The sequence below is a fragment of the Anabrus simplex genome, chromosome 2 (genome assembly GCF_040414725.1).
Source record: "Anabrus simplex isolate iqAnaSimp1 chromosome 2, ASM4041472v1, whole genome shotgun sequence".
In the NCBI taxonomy this organism is placed as follows: Eukaryota; Metazoa; Arthropoda; class Insecta; order Orthoptera; family Tettigoniidae; genus Anabrus; species Anabrus simplex.
Genome location: NC_090266.1, coordinates 1,105,224,227 through 1,105,238,427, shown reverse-complemented (window position 1 = coordinate 1,105,238,427; position 14,201 = coordinate 1,105,224,227). Strand labels below are relative to the sequence as shown.

At 42.7% G+C, this 14,201-nt stretch overlaps 1 protein-coding gene across 1 annotated transcript in view; it reads right to left on the bottom strand.

Moving 5' to 3' along the window:
* LOC136863786 (cell adhesion molecule Dscam2) overlaps positions 1-14,201 on the bottom strand; it is a 1,545,364-nt gene that overhangs the window by 274,319 nt on the left and 1,256,844 nt on the right. The window contains exon 19 of the mRNA XM_068226091.1: positions 7,916-8,079. Coding sequence (XP_068082192.1) covers positions 7,916-8,079 — 164 coding nt within the window. The remainder of the gene's footprint in view (positions 1-7,915; positions 8,080-14,201) is intronic.

Genomic DNA, 14,201 nt, shown 5'->3' with positions numbered 1-14,201 from the left:
AGTACTGCAGAATACAGTACATGAAGTTCGTACTTGGGTCACATTATTCAGCGACAATCGATTCCTTTCGTTCTGATGCATACCAGTACATGCTATCGAAGGCTAGTAACAGGATACCTGGTTAGAATACGACCTTGACGTTGCGGTGTTGTTATGATACTGCCACAGTTGGGCTACAAAAACGTTATGCATTGTACTGACATTTGAAGGCATCTAAGACCGTAACTACTCACCTGTGACTATATACTGTATTCACATTGCAAACACCTACAGTATGTGCATTTAACCGCTCGATCGTATTAGGAGCTTTATCGCCCGAAGCATTTCGCAGTCTATATATTGACCCATCTGATGATAAACGGCGAAGAAGGAAACCAGATATTAGAATACACAATGTTGAACACCATTTTATTCACCGGTCCATTTCACCTGCGTTTCTAACATAACTTCCAGTCAGAGCTTAAAAGCATTGATGAAGATAGACATACTGGTACTAAACAGCAAGCAAAGCAAAGTCACCTCCGTACAGGCCATGAAGGCCCTTGGAGGAGTGGAAGGTAAAGGCTTCCACCATTGTTAACCTCGGCACTTGATGGGGTAGAGTGGTTAGCAGTACGCCCGGCCGCCTTTGCCCCCAGGAATTAACCTGGTACTCATTTTTGGTGTAGGATGAGTGAACCTCAGGGCCATATGCACCTCCGGAAGTGGAAATCTCGTTTCTTAAATTTTACGACTTCCTGACGGTGATTCGAACCCACTTCCTTCCGGGCGAACCGAGCACGCCTTTACCGCCTCGGCCAGGCAGCCCCTAGACATACTGGACATAAAATCAATTAAATGAATAAATTGTCAATCTATTTACATATTCAGTGGGTTTAAGAGCGTTCGTCTGCTTGGCTGAATGTTCAGCGGACTGATCTTCGGTTTCCGGCCGGGTCGGGGATTTTGACTCGGGAGTGGGTGTTTGTGTTCATATTAATTCACATTTTTTCCTCTACATGCATCACACCACACTACTAAACACCATAAAAGTACGCAATGGAAAGGCGTTCGGACATAAAACATAACCAAATCTACATGGTGTGCTGACCCGAATACATTTGGAAGAAGATAATAATAATAATGTTATTTGTTTTACGTCCCACTAACTACTCTTTTACGGTTTTCGGAGACGCCGAGGTGCCAGAATTTAGTCCAGCAGGAGTTCTTTTACGTGCCAGTAAATCTACCGACACGAGGCTGACGTATTTGAGCACCTTCAAATACCACCGGACTGAGCCAGGATCGAACCTGCCAAGTTGGGGTCAGACGGCCAGCGCCTTAACCGTCTGAACCACTCAGTCCGGCTATGGAAGAAGAATAAGAAGATAGGTTTCAGATAACGTAGACAATATAGTACAGCAAGCAGGACAAGTGTGTACCTCCACGATATTTCACTTAAAATATTTATTGCATATGATTTTCTTTCTCCTAAATTGCCTAGATACTCTGAGAGAATGGACGTCTTCACATTTCCGCATATTTAGGAGTACAGTTCTTATAAATTAACCGATTGGCAATTTATTTCCAGGCAAGAAAGCAAGTTTCTGTTTCTTAACAATTGTTGATTACATGAGACTTGAAGGAGCGTGGAATACGACCACTAAGGACGTCGATTTCCTAAATGTCGCGTGCAATGAACAGCCAAGTGTAGTTGAACGAATGGAAGTGAGGCAGCAATCGTTAGCAATATAATTCGAACGAATACAGAAATCAGCGTGAATCACTTATGAAAAGGAAAAATTACTTTACAGTTACGACAGTATTCGACTTGGGAGATCTCAAGCAAATCACTGAACTTTCACTCTATTATCTCTTTTTCCATGCCGTTTAGTGTAGACTAAAATTTTAATTCATCCATCGGGTCTGTAGTCAGGGATGTAATCTTTTAAAATACAGACTGGGGGTTTCACTTAAGATTAAATGATGTGAAGGCTCCAATAATATCAGACTTTTAAAATTGTACACTTTTTCTACACTCTAATATGCACTATAGCTAATTTGCACAGAATAATCTAAGCTATGTAATGCACTTCTTATTACCAAACGTACCCCTTTAAGAGCACATGTACTATCGTTTTGGGATGCCAACTTTTTTCAGTAGAGTACCTTTTCCCTACACCAAGTATCCAAACTAACCAGAAAATTATAATTACAGTACAACAGTAGGCACATTTGCCAATCACAAGACAGTAAAGCATCTGCAGTTACAAACAACGATGCATTCTTATACAGCTTATATCATTGGTTACTGATCATATTCATTTAAATATTGAGAAGTCTATATCATGTATGCTGTAGAAATGAGTTATAATTATTTCCAATTGATCTGTTTCCTAATAAAAAACCATGAGAGGAAACGCGGGTGTTAAATAGTTCATGGAAACATAAACTTATCTAATGAAAGTAAACGAGCTATTTCAGTGCTACTGAAATGTCACTTTCTTCTGAACTTCTGAAAAAATGTGCTCTTTTGTGCCCTATCGGATTACAGCGCCAAAGTGGAATTAAATTCCAGGTTAATAAAAGCAAAGTGGACATAAGAAAGAAAGAAATAATTTGTGGATTCAGTGAAAAACTGTTCGGCTCCATGGCTAAAATGTTAGGGTGCTTGACTTTCGACCAAGGGTCGGGATTCGATTCCCGGTTAAGTTAGGGACATTAACCTTCATTGGTTAATTCAGATGACTCAGGGGCTCTCTCTCTCTCTCTCTCTATCTGTGTGTGTGTGTGTGTGTGTGTGTCGCCTTCAACATTAAAATTCACCATAGGCAGGGCCCCATTCTTAGGCCTACAGACGCGCAGGTCGCCTCTTAGGAGTCAAATCGAAAGACCTACATCACGCCTCCGCGAAGGCCACACATTAATACAATGAGTGAAAATCTTATTTTAGCGTGATTAGCTGCCACCTCCGGAGGCCCGGGTTCGATTCCCGGCTCTGGCACGAAATTTGAAAAGTGGTACGAAGGCTGGAACGGGGTCCACTCAGTCTCGAGAGGTCAACTGAGTAGAGGTGGGTTCGATTCCCACCTCAACCACCCTCAAAGTGGTTTTCCGTGGTTTCCCACTTCTCCTCCAGGCAAATGTCGGAACGGTACCTAACCTAAGGCCACGGCCGCTTCCTTCCCTGTTCCTTGCCTATCCCTTCCAATCGTCCCTCGGGAGGTCAAATGAGTAGAGGTGGGTTCGATTCCCACCTCAGCCATTCTGGAAGTGGTTTTCCGTGGTTTCCCACTTCTCCTCCAGGCAAATGCCGGGATGGTACCTAATTTAAGGCCACGGCTGCTTCCTTCCCTCTTCCTTGTCTATCCTATCCTATCTTCCCATCTGCACGCAAGGCCCCTGTTCAGCATAGCAGTTGAGGCAGCCTGGGCGAGGTACTGGTCATTCTCCCCAGTTGTATCTCCGACCCAATGTCCCACGCTCCAGGACACCGCCCTTGAGGCGGTAGAGGTGGGATCCTTCGCTGAGTCCGAGAGAAAAACCAACCCTGGAATGTAAACAGATTAAGAAAGAAAGAAAAAGTAAACCTTATTGTTGACTCCATTCTATTTCGAAGACCTAAACTGTATCCGGTTTTGTTAAAATTTTAGGGGAAAATGATAGCTGCCTCTGTGGATCAATGGTTGAGTGTCGGCCTCCTGATCCCAAGATAGCGGGTTCAAACCCGGCAGAGGTAGTCGGATTTTTGAAGGGCGGAAAATATTCCCTGCGACACTCCATATCGTACGATGTGGGCATGTAAAATATCTCTGGTGACACATTCGGTGTTTACCCAACAACATTCATTAAAAACCTCAACCATAGACGCCCAAGAGAGATTCGGTTTAGTCTGACATCTAGTAGGCCTAGAGTAAAATGAAACGTCGAAATTGACGAGCGGACAGCCAGATGGCGTGAAATTAAAATGTCTGCAAATGGCAGCTGAGGCCATACGATTACTATTATTATTATTATTATTATTATTATTATTATTATTATTTTAGAAGACAATGATATATTCCATAACATTAGAAGTTCATCAAAATAAAAACAGAGGTAAAATTAATAATATGGAAATAAAATTTCAATAAGGGGTACACCTATACTGCAGCACCACCACCAGCACCATAACCATCGGTACTAAATCTCATCATGTTCCCATGAGTCACTGAAAAATGTAGTCATTTTTCACTTCAGTGATTTGATAAAACTACGCTTTCTCCTTTTCTCCTATCAACTGTCTAGTGCACCTAGGATACATCTACATTACCTTCGATCCATAAAGTACAGTATAAGCTTCGCAACTTTGCGGGACTTGTTGAAACGAGTAGAAATATAATTCACCGGGAAGAGAACAATTGTGCTAATGCGATCACGCTAGAGGAAGTGAAGGTGATGGTATAAGCAAATTGCAGGGCCATTAAACCAGCAGAAATTGATGACACTTCGAACTAAAACGATGAGATATAGTCGAAAGGCATTTGAGTATGTTACCTTCCGAATGGATGAGAGCCTTAATTGTACCAATCTCAAGCGCAGTACCGTGTAATAGTACAGGACGTCGAACTCCCAACCCAGGATGCGAATTTGCTTTTATAACATATAAATGGTCCGCCTCTGTGGTGTAGTGGTTAGTGTGATTAGCTGCCACCCCCGGAGGTCCGGGTTCGATTCCCGGCTCTGCCACGAAATTTGAAAACTGGTACGAGGGCTGGAACGGGGTCCGCTCAGCCTCGGGAGGTCAACTCAGTAGAGGTGGGTTCGATTCCCACATCAGCCATCCTGGAAGTGGTTTTCCGTGGTTTCCCACTTCTCCTCCAGGCAAATGCCGGGATGGTACCTAACTTAAGGCCACGGCCGCTTCCTTCCCTCTTCCTGGTCTATCCCTTCCAATCTTCCCATCCCTCCACAAGGCCCCTGTTCAGCATAGCAGGTGAGGCCGCCTGGGCGAGGTACTGGTCATTCTCCCCAGTTGTATCCCGCGACCCAGAGTCTGGAGCTCCAGGACACTGCCCCTGAGGCGGTAGAGGTGGGATCTCTCGCTGAGTCCGAGGGAAAAACCGAACCTGGAGGGTAAACAGATTAAGAAAGAAAGAAAGAACATATAAATGTAAACCAGCAATTTGAAATCTAATTAACAGTGTAATGATGGATGTAATGTACAGTATTAACTTTAATAGCACTGTACAGAACTGAAACATTATATGAGCTCTTGGTCTAAACCTATGGGTAGTATAAGAATAGCTGTTAATGATGAAACAGGGAAAGTTTCAAGTAAACTAGTAAGTTATTGAAATCTATTACCAGAATTCTCCGAAAGTGTCGTGAAACAAGGAAGAAAGCGGGTGAACTGTACTGGCATATACCTAAGTAGAAACTTCCCATCTAGGGAAACAATAATTGAATGGTGTTGCCCGTAGTAACTTTAACTCTTGGCGCGACCAATTAGCATCAAGAGATTTTTGTCATTTTGAGCAAACCTCCACAGCTTGAGACAAGCTAGAAGCACACAAGCAGTGTGCACGAGGTTGTCATGGGACTTTGTGAAATGCTCGCGAACATGAGAGCAGGGTATATAAGGATCAGCCTGGAATTTCGGCAAATTATTCTTATTCTAAGTCGCTCTAGTAGACTTCATTCTAAATCATTACACTTGATTCTTCGCTAATCTAGAGATAGACTCTGTTCTATTATTTTACTTTATTTGTGACGAGAACTTGGTGTATTATGTGTATTCGACCTGATGTAACTTGCAACTTGGAAATCTGTGCACCGTGGTGATCGCGTGACTGTGAGTGGGTCTCGGTCCACATGTGGCCACGGCTGTCCGTAGTCCAACAACTCTGCACTCCGACCGGCCAACCGAGCAGAGGAGTGGTGGCCACGTGTCTACCGTGGCTCTACGCCTCTTCATTCGGGAGACGGGAAAGGGCTGGACCTCACGGCTGGCCCCAACCGTCGACTGTCCTGAGAATGGTTTTCCGTGGTTTTCCATTCTCCTGCACTAAGGCGAATGCCGGGACAGTCCCTAGTATACCCCTCACCTTCTCCGTGCATCTCCTTCACCGTAACAAATCTCCCGGCCTGAGAGACGGCGTTACCGTTTGACATTCGCTATTTCAAGTGTCGGACAGATCTAAATAACCAGAACGTGAACAGCGATGAATCTTTAGTCATAAGATTACGCATCATGCTTATTAGTAGGCAAAACCGAATGTGTAAAGAATATAATATAAATGTACTCATCGGTGAAATACATTGCTAGAGGCCCTATAGCCTACAGCTAGTTAAGGGACACAAATTGAGTGTCGCCTAGTAGGAGTGCCAGTCCATGTTGGCAAGCCAGCAAGAGTGTGAATGCAAGTGTGTGAATAATCAGCCTAGGAAACTAATCAAGCAAATTGATTATGTTTCATAACGTAAGGTAGGACGGTGTTCCTAACCTCATGGAGAGAGGAATTAAGTTTCGTTGAACCTGTTGGGATTACCTGATTTTCAACAAGATGGTATGTAAATAATGTACATGTATTGCTGTCTTAATTGTAGTCTGACTCCTTGCCTAACTGGTCAGGGTTGAGGCCTTGGGTTCAGAGGGTCCTGGGTTCGATTTCGGGCGAGGTCGGGGATTTTAATAGCGTCTAATTAATTCTTATGGCTCAGGGACTGGATGTTTGTGTGTGTCCCAACACTTTCCTTTTCATATTCAGACAACACGCTACACTAACGACCACCACAGAAACACGCAATAGTGATTACATATCTCCATACAGGGTTGACGTCAGGAAGGGCATCCGGCCATAAAACAGCGCCAAGTCAACATGTGCGACACAGGTCGCACCGAAGACCCCATAGACGTATGGACATCGGAAGAAGAGAATTGTTGTGTTAATTGTTTTAAAAATGTTCATTATTTCAATTTTGGTGTAATTCATTAGTAGAGTCAAATCCCCACCTGATTTAAGTCATTCCAGTAGGAAGCAAGGTAAAGTCTCTGTATAAATTTGGATATCCGTCAGTCAAGCGACCTGGGAAAGGAGAGCTCTCATGTCAAAAATATATTTATTTATGGAGCATGGTTACATTGACGCCTAACAAAATATTTTTATTTTGTTTTAATTTATGTACATTATCTTCAATGTGAATTTGATTAATCATTTTTTCTAAATTATTTAACTACATTAAAAGTAAAGTGTGGGCACCAATGTATGCAGCTGTAAGTTAATTAACAGTATTTGTCGTATTCACTCTTACATGCATTGGCTGGTATACGAGAAGCCAGTGATAATGTCACTCAGCTATCACGTCCCACTCCTATTCTCCGAACCTCCCCTGCTAGCAACGTGTTGGTCATGTGATGTCTTCCCTATATCCCATACTCCTACCAACACTTGCGTTCGTCAGATAAACTTGTGTTAACTACCATAGAGCTTCTCGCTCAACATATTTTGTACTCGTGTAATAAAAAGTAATTTGGCAGGGGCGGAGGGTGGAGGGGCTGCCTAGCTGAGGCAGAAAAGCCGTGCTCGGTTCACCCAGAAGGACGTGGGTTTGATTTTAAGACAAGGTTTTATTTTCTGGAGAGTCATATAGCCCTGTGGATCACTCAGGTTAATTCCCGGGGACTAGCGCGGACAAAGCTTTAACCTACCACTACATAACAGGGCTAAGTCAGTCTTTCCTGACAGCCCTTATCTGTGTTCTCCATGTATGGGTGTTACTTTTACTTGTGACGGTCAGCATTAAGCAATTCTACTTTTCACTCGTGCATTCTCTTTCCTTATGATTCTCAGTTTCGCAAATGAGCTCGTTCTAGAAAACGACAAGTTTCTCCAATATCACAACGGGGGAATGAAATATCTTATAGACAATTATAATTATAGGTATGACTTCTGACCTAAGCTCCTTGTAACCAATATGGTATCCTAGAATTTCTCCGTTCCATAGTTCATGTTCAGGCGGTTCCCAGGTGACGTGAAGTTCTGTGGAGCTCGTAGCATCGACCTGAACATTGAGTGGAGGACCTCCTGGAGTTTCACCGTCCGTTATCACATCCAGTACCTGAAAAGAGAAGTGAACTGACTCAATAACTGTTACTCAATATTGTTTGACACCTCGTATTACTACTACTGCTGAATTATTATTATTATTATTATTATTATTATTATTATTATTATTATTATTATTATTATTATTTCTGCCCCAGTAGCCTAACGGTTGGTGTTATTAACTGCCATCCTCGGGGGCCCGGGTTCGATTCTCTGTACTTCCAGAAATTTAAAAATGGCAGGAGGGCTGGTATGTGGTTGAAATGGTACATGCAGCTCACCTCCATTGGGGGTGTGCCTGAAATAAGCTGCATCACCTTGGGATGAGGACACGAGTTGTTCGGCTTCATGGCTAACTGGTTACCGTACTGGCCTTTAGTTCAGAGGGTCCCGGGCTCGATACCCGGCCGGGTCGAAACACCTGCAACAGGCTCGTCGGAGGCCACATGCCATTATTATTATTATTATTATTATTATTATTATTATTATTATTATTTGTTTTATGCCATTATTAGTGGTGAAGTTAGGGCTCTTAGCCCTCTCTTACACTTAACCACAAAACATTTCTATTTTTTTGCCAGTTGCTTTACGTCGCACCAACTCAGATAGGCCTTACGGCAACGATGGGACAGGAGAGGGCTAGGAATGGAAAGGAAGCGGTCGTGGCCGTGTGAAAATGGGAAACAACGGAAAACCGTCTTCAGGGCTGCCGACAGTGGGGTTCGAACCCACTATCACCCGAATACTGGATACTGGCTGCTGTTAGCGACTGCAGCTATCGAACTCCGTAACACAAACATTGACTCGTAGTCTCGTAGTATTTTTACAATTACAAACCTAAACAGAAACATTAATAATATTACAATGATGGATATGATGGTGATATCAAGTATTTTCTTTGTATATTTAACCCAATGACATACCTACTATTGTACATTCTCTCATTCACTCTAACAATCACACGAGCTAGCTACGTATTTCAGAGGGTCTCAACAAGACCGCTTTAACGAGTCTCTTGAAATGCGATTTCTTATAATGTTAGGGAGAGAATTCCGCAGCCTTGCGCCCTACATCGGAAATTAACGATTGTATATTGATGTGTGGTTAAGGTGTCGTATGGAGAGATGTGCGTTCGGTTGTAAGATTGTGGGGAGAGGAGAGAAAACAAAAAAATTGAGAACAGTGGAGGTAAACACTTTAGCAGTGGAAGACGTACTATTTCGAATTTCAACGGTAAGGGTAAGCGATATATATTTTCACTGTCAATTAATTTGGCACCCATTGTTCTACATTATAAGCTGATGGGCTTGATGTCGAATAGCTTTTGCTCTGAAACTGACTGAATTCCTCTTACAATATTTCACACGTTTGTAGTTCTCAATAGCCTTCTTGAAAGCCTCGCTGTATGCATGTGATGATTCCTTGAGAAATTCATGATCGTCCTTTAATTTATTAGACCATGACACGGAACCGTTACAAAGCTACGAAAACCACCATTGTATCCGAAGAAGTTTATGCTATGCCAATTAGAATCTATTTGATGGAATATTCTAGGTATCGTTTATTACAAACAGCTGCCAAATGGCCAAACAATCATTAAACTATGTTCTCACAGCAAGTGGAACATGTTCACGGAAGAGATGAAAACGAACAGTTGTGACACTACTATTCGCCTTAGTTGGGAATCATTAATGCATCCGGCATATTGCCCTGACATTTCCTTTTCTGATTACGTCTGTTCCCTTTGATTAGGCAGCCATTTTAGGGGATTGCTGTTCCGTATCTTCGATGAGGTGAGGAACTTATCAGGTAGCTTGTCTGGCTCATGTTCGGCGGAATTCTATGGCAACGGTATTCATGGGATTTCAGAGCAATGGAGAAAAATAATTCACGCTGATGTAGACTATTATTGTTCTGCCAGATAAGTTTTACTCAGTTGAATTGCCCAAAACAAAGTTTTAGTACCAGGATATTTCCATCTCAACGAAAGGGAATGAAATACTTACCCTACATAATGTTTAAGTAAAGGGGGACGGTGGGGGGGGGTGTCAATTTCTTGTTCACACTATCCTATTATTTTAGGATAAGAGAATCGACTTAAGCTAGCATGTACAGAGTATGAGCAAGAAGGATAGTATTGTAGTTCTGATTAATAAGGTTTCGCTGTTGGATCAAAAGGAATTGGTTTATTTTTATCACATTGAGAATACTAAAAATATATTACTGTATTTCAAATTATGCTATATTTAACCTGAATTCTGTTAACCGTGGAACTAAATAGAAGAAGAAATTCATACTTTCATCAACAACAATAAGGCAATAAATGAATAAAATAGTGACTTCCATATTATGACTACTGTATTCCGAAATAAGTGTAGCAAATAACCAGCAAAAACGTACCAACTCGTGTGAGGCAAAATTCTGACACTCCATTACGGTCGCAGCCATAAAAGAGACTGAGACTTCGGTGGAAGCTACATATTGCTCTCGCCTGTGAAAAGATGCAGATGAAAAACCACTGCATCAATCTAGGAACAGTAACAGGCAAATGATAACAAATAACATTATATTATTGTTATTAAATCGTTGAAAAATCTACAACAGTCATTCTCAAACTTGGGTCGCGGACCCATGGAGGGGGGGGGGGGGTTGCGACGATAATCCAAGAGGTCCGCAATTATAATGTAATTTGTAAGTATTTGAAGAGTGAAATTATATTATACACACGCAATTCATAGATCATTATACTAAATTTAAGACCTGTGTCTTCACTGTTGTATAACTTACATACACTACTGGCGAGATGTAGTGTTTACAGTGCACTATGTCTTCTGGTATGGGCTAGAATAAATTTGTTACTTTCATTGACCTGTCTCAGTCTCATCCTTGGCTTTGACATTATGAAAGTGACTGGGGTATGGGTGATGCTAGTAAAACCATTCGTTATGCAGCCAGTCCCTGTTATGAATGGTGTGAAAATATCGCTCATAGGGTCGGTTGGTAGATGCATTTCAGTGGGCTTGGCATACTGATATGTAATAGCAACTTCTGGCTCGGTGAGGAAAGCAACGGGAAACTACCTCACTCCTCATTTCCCTAGTACGCCTCTTCAGTGACGCCTAGCCTATTAATCCCAGCTGTATGCGGAGATGTGAAGGATTAAACCAGCCTTCGGGCTGAATACCCAACATACAACATATACGGTACACTACATGTAACTCTTAATTTGACCGATGGATGGTACAAGCCATCAGAGGAAAAATAAGAAGTACTAGAAGGCAGCGTAAGTGATGTAACTGTGACACACTCATTATTGCTAGTATAGACACTCAGAACATATTTTCCGCCTCTGGTTGAGATAATTTCGTAGATCAGAAATCTCTCCTTTGAAACTGGACATAAATTGCCCGCTCTTGACGAAGATCAACTAACCAAAGTGTCTTGGCAGAGAGAAAGTTAAAAAATACATTGAAGTATGATATGGGTGCTGAATCAGATGGAGTGGCAAGTTTAGCTCCAGGAAGTTCCATGATTGTATCATAATTCCTCGTCTCTGACTGATTTCTTTGCAAGTTGCTTTACGTCGCACAGACACAGACACACATAGGTCTTATGGCGACGATGGTACAGGAGGGAGCTAGAAGTGGGAAGGAAGCGGCCGTGGCCTTAATTAGGTACATCAGGATTTGCCTGGTGTGAAAATGGGAAACCACGGAAAACCATCTTCAGGGCTGCCGACAGTGGGGTTCGAACCCACTATCTCCCGAATACTGGACACTGGCCACAATTAAGCGACTGCAGCTTGTCTAATTGATTTTTGTGTCCATAACATCCCCTATACCCTACAATTTCTGGAAAGGAAATACTGCCTTTAATGTCTTTCATGACAACATACCTGTGTGAGTGTACCTTTTCTGCTCTGACACAAATGAAAACGAAGTACTGAAACGTAGCTCATGTAGAGGCTAATCTTCGGTTCCGAGTGACTACGCTTGTAAAACGTTTGGTCTTTGACAAACAACACCACCCGTCCCATTGATAAAACAACCGCAACCAGTGGTTTTTTTCACTTAAGTTTCCAGATCCAGACTGTTTTAATTATTAACCAAGTGTCACATTGTTTTATCATTTCTGTGCATTCATAAAATATCTTAATGTAAATGAAGTTAAATTAAACTTTCAAAGAAAGTAAATATTCGTTCTAAATCATATGAATAAAATCATTACAAAATTCTGTTTTTTGTTTACTGAATGCATTATTATGTTCTGTGGCTCCTTGGACATGGAGGGGTCCTCAGAGACAAAAAGTTTGGGAAACCCTGCTCTACAATATTCGGTCTTTGAAAAGTGGTACTCATGGACATCCCCAAGAGAAGACAGAGATCAGGGCCAAAATCTCACGCGTGCAAACTGAGGCGCAGAGTTCCTGTGCACAGTGCTTCGGTCCCAGTCGGCTCGTCTCGGACCAGCGCTTCGTCTCTGGGCTACTCGGCTAAGCTCGGCTCAACTCGGCTCGGATTTGGAGCGCTACGGAGCAAATGAGGAAGAGGGAGACAGGCGGAGCGAGCGAGACAGGTGTGGGGAAAGAGAGAGTCAGCGCTATTGCTCCAAATCGAGAAGTGGGGTCTGCACTCTGGTCAACCAAGCGAAGTTGTCTTTTGCACCTTGGACAGCGCAATGCACTGGTGCATGCACCCTGACAGGCCTGGTAGGGGATAGATGATTTCTGCTGCTGTGCAATACCCACTGTGTAGAGTCATTGAGCCCACACGTGGATTTGCGCACGAATACCATCAATGATTTACACTTCATTGTACTACATTGTGCTCATCCTACGTATTTCCCTCATACAATTACTTGGTAATTCAAGCCTCGGTTCCTTCTTCTTTCTCCCAGTTGTATCATCTATCGTGTTTAAGGTACATCCTGTCATAAAAGTACACTACACACGGATGCTATCTTGAAGGTAATTTTCATCGTGGGGCGCTATAGTTAAGTGACATTGTTACTGACTTCTCACCAAGGTGGAGGTGGTTTAAATCCAGGCCAATAAATGTGGGATCTTGAAATGAGAAGCCACGTGCCAGTGGTTAGGGCTATATGTAAAACTGGAGGTTCCGTGGCTACGATCACGATAGCCTGTCAAGAGTCACGTGAAATTACAAGCTTCCTTTTATCATGTTTGTTCTAACTCCGATATGACGGAAGTATCGGTGTGCGTCCCAACCTGATGTAGATTAGCTCAGTTACATTGTGTCGCTATCTTCGCATCAAGTTTCAGTTGACTTCCCGTCAATAAAAGCAAAGCGTTCGGAATGGAGTGTGGCATCCCTTTGGTTGAGCTTATGAGCGTCTATCTCCGTAGTATAGTGTTTAGAGATATTAGCTGGCGTCCTCGGGGGCCCTGGTTCGATTCCACGTAATGCCAAAAACATAAGATTGGCAGGAGGACTGGTATGTGGTTAACCAGGTACTTGGAGCTCACCTCCAGTGAGAGGTATGCCTAAATAGAGCTGCATCACCACGAGACGAAGACACTTCTTTTTTGTCCGGCTCCTTTGGCTGAGAATTTAATCTGAAATGATTAATTACCTTGGCTCAGGGGCTGGGTGTTTGTGCTGTCCCCAGCATTCATGCAACTCATAAAACAACACACAGTAGCACGCAGTTTCCTACACACGGCAGATGCCGCGCATCCTCACCAGAAGATCTGCCTTACAAGGGCTGCACCAGGCTGGCAATAGCCTCACGAAATAAAAGCTTATGTTCACAACAATGATTCCTGGTCGCCATTGGAGCTGCGTCTCATCCAAAATAAATTTAGAGTGAATTTGGAATAGGTTGTGACCATAAAGGACGTTGTACAAAATATAATCAAAGCAAGCAATAGAACTTAAGTGATTCTAGAAATCACGCTTGTAGTTTTATTTGACTATTGATGTCGCGATCATAACCACGAGACAACCAGTCTTATGGGGAGTCCAAATGATATGCCTTCAAAAATCCCACACGTATTGGCCGGGGTTCGAACCATTGCCACCTGATGAGAAGCCAGTGACGGTGCACCTCGGCTATCACGTCTTTCTCAGCGATCAAAAACGACCTTAAACACTGCGTTCCTTTAGACAACAGAGC